Source organism: Emiliania huxleyi (assembly GCF_000372725.1).
Source record: "Emiliania huxleyi CCMP1516 unplaced genomic scaffold EMIHUscaffold_31, whole genome shotgun sequence".
Taxonomy (NCBI): Eukaryota; Haptophyta; order Isochrysidales; family Noelaerhabdaceae; genus Emiliania; species Emiliania huxleyi.
This window is the reverse complement of record NW_005199684.1, coordinates 147903-152443: the sequence shown is the minus strand read 5'-3', so window position 1 is coordinate 152443 and position 4541 is coordinate 147903. Positions and strand designations below refer to the sequence as shown.

Here is a 4541-nt window from a genome sequence, read left to right as displayed (position 1 = left end):
CCGATTCTCGCTGCAACCTTCGTGCCACCTCGCGGTCGCCCCCTTCTCGTCGTGCTCTCCCTTGTCGCTTCTTCCTCTGTCGCGTCGCTCTCCTCTGCCTCGTTCTGTGACGCCGCCGCCTGCGGTCCCTTGTTCTCGCGGCTTCTTTCGCCACCATTGAACAATCCCGACACGAATGCTTTGATTTTTTTGAGCTCGCGCCTTGACGGGAGCCAGCGACCTTCGCCGATGGCTTAGAGACGTGCCGCCTCCCATGCTCTCCAAGAAGAAGAAGAAGGCGCCACTCCCGCCTCCCGCGCGGTCGCCGAAGCAGAAGGTCCAGACCAAGCTCAGCTGGCCCGCGGGCGTGCGATCGCCGGGCCTGGCCGAGCGCCCGCAAAACACTGGCGCCAGCGGCGAAACGGCGGCGCCGCTGGTGCCGGTGCCGGTGGGGGAGCCCGCGCCGATCGTCGAAGCACTGTCGCCGGGCATGTCGCCGGAGCAGCCGATCCGGTGGAACTTTTGCGACCCCCAAAAGGTAAAGCGCGCGGCGCATCCTGTGCGCCCGCCTCGCGCCCCGGCGGCGGCTCCGCCCGCCGAGCCGCCGGCGTCGGGCGGCAGCAACAACAAGCAGGTGAGCGCGGTCCTCCACCTGCTCAACCGTGGCAAGAAACGGCGGCAGCGCTTGGCTGCTGAACCTGGGGCTGAATCGGTGTGCTCCGCCGCCACCGCCGCCTCCGCCGCCGCCGCCGCCCCCCGCCCCCCCGCCCACCTCTCTCGCCGCCGCCGCCCGTCGCCGCCCGACTCTGCCCAAGATCGCCCGTCGCCGATCCCGCACTCTCCGCGCGCGCAGGGGGGCGTGTCGGCCTCGTCGCCGTCCTTGCTCGACTGCATGCGGCGGGAGGTGCAGCCGGCAGCGGCGGGCCCAAAGGGGGCGCCCGCCGCCGCGCCGCCGGTGGAGGATCTGCTCGAGTCCATCCTGACGGACATCCAGTCGAGCTCCGCCGGCGACCTGCGGGACGCGCCGCCGCGCCCGCCTCCGCCGCCCGCCGCCTCCTCCCTCCGCCCGGTTGGCTCTCGCGCGGCGGGGAAGCGCTCGCGCTCGCTCGCTGGGGCGGCTGTCGAGGCCTTGGAGACCGCGGACGCCGCGGACGCCGCCGAGGCTGTCGAGGCGGCGGCGGGGCAGGCGACCGGGCGGGCGGCGGGGCAGGGCGCGAGGCTAGACGGAGCTCGGATCCCGCGGGCCGCGGCAGCCGCCGCCGACCACGCCGCCGCCGACCTCACCGCCGCCGACCTCACCGCCGCCGCTCCTGTGGCAGCGGCGGCGGCTGCTCCTGCCGCCGCCGCCGCCGCAGCCGCCGCCGCCGCAGGGCAGGGGAGGCGCAGTGGGCCTTCGCAGATGGCGGCAGCTTTGCCGCCGCCGCCGCTCGGGGCGTGTTGTTCGCCCCTGCGGCCGTCGCCTGCTGCTGCAGAGGGGGGGGGTGGTGGGGTGGTGGTGGGGAGGCTGCTGCGCGCGGAGCTGGGGGGCATGAAACCGTCGGCGCTCAAGAAGCGCGCCAGGGAGGCGGGCGTGGAGAGGGGCAAGCTCGAGGAGGCGGCCGACGCGAGATCACCCCGAGATGACGCGAGATCACCCCGAGATGACGCGAGATCACCCCGAGATGACCCAGAGGTGACCCGACGTCACCCCAAGATCACCCGAGATGGCCCCGAGATGGCCCCGAGATGGCCCCGAGATGGCCCCGAGATGGCCCCGAGATGGCCCCGAGATGGCCCCGAGGTGAGCCGAGCTCTGCTTGCGCCAGGCGGACGACGCAGACGACGTCAAGGCGACGCTCCTACCTCTCCTACAGCCAGAGCCCTCTCTCCCGATGCCCCCCCCCCCTCGCCCCCCTCCACCTCCCCCCCCCTCTCTCCCAGGCGACGCTCATCCAGCTCATCGTCGACAAGACCGGCGGCGGGCGCCCGGAGCGGGACCAGGAGCAGCCTGCTCGGGCCGAGGGGCCGCTGCGGCCGCGCGAGGAGGCTGCGCCGCCGCTGCCGCCGCCAGCCGCGCCCGCTCCGCCGCCGCCAGAGGCAGTTGCCGCCGGACGGGGAGGGCGAGGGATGGTGACATGTCCACGACACGTCCACGACACGCCCCCGCAGGCGGTCGCGCGAGCTCCGCCGCCGCCAGAGGCAGTCGCGGCTGCGCCGCCGCTGCCCGTGGCCGGTTGCGGCGCGGGTGGCGGCGCGGGCGGCAGCAGCACGGGCGCAGCCGCGCGGGGCGGCAGCAGCACGGGTGCGGCAGCGCGGGGCGCGGCAGCGCGGGGCGCGGGCGGCAGCATCACGGCCCCTGTTGACGGCCTCACCGCTGTTGGCGAGTACCCCGGAAGCGTTGTGAGTGCGGCGGTGCTGGAGGTGCTTCTGCCTCCCACCTCACCCGCGCTCTCCCTCTCACCTCTCCCCCTGCCTCTCAACCCCCCCCCCCCCTCCCCCCCTCCCACCTCCCTTTCCCTTTCACCTTTCCCGCCCGGCACCCCCCCCCCCCCCCCTTCCCCTCCCCTCCTTCCCACGCTGCAGGTGCGGCGCGAAGGGCCGTGCACATGGCTGGTGCTGCCGCCGGACGGGGAGGGCGAGGGATGGTGACTTGTCCACGACACGTCCACGACACGCCCCCGCAGGTGCTGCTGCCGGACGGGGAGGAGGCGGCCCCCCCGCAGGACGAGGGCGAGATGGCGCTGCCGATGGCCGGACTGCACCTGAGGCTTGAGGACGAGTGGGCAGACACGCCCGCCCGCCAAGGCGACCGCGTGCACGTCATCGGCTCTCTGCGCGGCTGCGGCTGCGGCGGCGCCCTGCACTGGTCGTGCGGCGTCCTCTCCCGCTGGCGCGAGATGAGCCGAGATCAGCCGAGATGAGCCGAGATGAGCCGAGATGAGCCGAGATGAGCCGAGATGAGCCGAGATTGTCCGAGATGAGCCGAGATCAGCCGAGCTGAGCCCGAGATGAGCCCGAGATTGTCCGAGTAGGTGCGGCGCGCTGCTCGTGCTGCGGCCGGAGACGCTCCTCACCGGCACGCAGGTTGGCGAGACTGTCCGAGATTGTGCGAGGCTGTCCGAGATTGCCGAGAGAGCGTGGAGAGTGAGACGCTCCTCTAGGTTGGCGGCTCGTGTGGCTGCGCGCGCAAGGTGGTCTTGTCCCGCGTGCGGCGGGGCGGCGCGGAGCTGTCGGCCAACCTGATCCTCGGCGCGATGAAGCACGAGGTCGCCGAGCACATCTTTGCGCGCAGGGCGGGCGCGCAGGCGGGCGCGCAGGCGGGCGCGCAGGCGCCGGGGCCGGCCGGCGGCGGCTGCGGCGGCGGCGCTGCCCCGGCCGGCGCGGGAGAGTGCGATGCGGTCGTCGGCCGCGTGCTGCAGAGGCAGTTGCCGGAGCTCTGCCCCTGCGGAAGGTGAGGGAGTGAGAGGACGGAGCGGTCCTCTCGTTGACTCGGTCCTAGGCACTTGCCGGAGCTGCTCATGCTGCAGTCGGAGTCGCCAGACCGCTGCCCCGACGCTGCCAAGGAGCTGCGGCAGGTGAGACACTTCCTAGACACTTCCTAGACACTTTCTGGACACTTCCTAGACACTTCCTCGCTGCCAAGGAGCTGCGGCAGGCGTCGACGGAGGACGAGACCACACTGTAGTCCACACACAACGCATGGTCAACAGTGAAGGAGCTGCCGCAGGCGTACGGCGACCTCGCCGCCTGGGCCAACGACTTCTTCCCGCCGCCGCCGCAGCACCAGCACCAGCAGCACCAGCAGCACCAGCACCAGCCGCAGCACCAGCAGCACCAGCAGCACCAGCAGCACCAGCAGCACCAGCAGCACCAGCAGCACCAGCAGCACCAGCAGCACCAGCAGCACCAGCAGCACCAGCAGCGGCACCAGCGGGGGCAGCACGGCCTCGCCGGCCGCGCCTCGCCTGTCCCGCTCCCGAGCGGTCGTGCCGCCGTGCCGCTCGCGCCAAACCACGGCCAGCAGGCACGGGCGATGGGCGGGTTCGGGGCCCTCGCCGCCGCTTCCGCCGCCGCTGCTTCCGCCGCCGCACCCGCCGCGCCCGCGCCCGCGCCGCCGCCGCCGCCGCCCGGCGGGCTGCCGACTCGGCTGCGGCTGAGCGGGGTGGTTGCGTCGGAGCACGCGCTCACGTCGTACACCTTCGGCCTCAAAGGCACCCTCGACGCCGTCCTCTCCGCCGAGCTCGACTCGCCCGGCGGGTGCGGCGCGTCGCGGGCGCTGCTGCCGTTCGAGCTCAAGACGGGGCGCCGCACACCCTCGAACAGCAACGACCACCAGGCGGGACAACCAACCCCTGCCGGTCGACGCTTCGTGCCACCTTCCCCGGGGGGTCTGGTTTAGATACGCAGCTCGCGGAACCGGGCACGACCGCGCAATCAGTGATCTGAGTTTGCCTTGCCCGAAGGAGGTTCGTTTGAGCGCTCGCAGCGGAACTGGAAAGGCCCACAGGCCGCCTTCCGTCTAAAGAACCATGACAGCTCTCCCCAGTGTTGGAAAGGCCGGCGACCCCAGAAGGGCTGTAAAG

At 72.9% G+C, this 4541-nt stretch overlaps 2 protein-coding genes across 2 annotated transcripts in view; both read left to right on the top strand.

Moving 5' to 3' along the window:
- Positions 1–253: 253 nt before the first annotated feature.
- Positions 254–4357, top strand: EMIHUDRAFT_207278 (hypothetical protein; the record flags this gene model as incomplete). Its single annotated transcript, XM_005774523.1, has 9 exons — positions 254–517; positions 650–691; positions 833–883; positions 1106–1144; positions 2682–2827; positions 3458–3533; positions 3602–3639; positions 3940–3999; positions 4117–4357. The coding sequence occupies 9 exons, from the start codon at positions 254–256 to the stop codon at positions 4355–4357; spliced, it is 957 nt and encodes a 318-aa protein (XP_005774580.1).
- A 130-nt stretch (positions 4358–4487) lies between these two features.
- The window catches only part of EMIHUDRAFT_207277 (hypothetical protein), a gene marked incomplete at both ends in the record, with an annotated part of 1026 nt that continues 972 nt past the window's right edge, over positions 4488–4541 (top strand). Inside the window, one exon of the mRNA XM_005774522.1 lies at positions 4488–4535. Coding sequence (XP_005774579.1) covers positions 4488–4535 — 48 coding nt within the window. The remainder of the gene's footprint in view (positions 4536–4541) is intronic.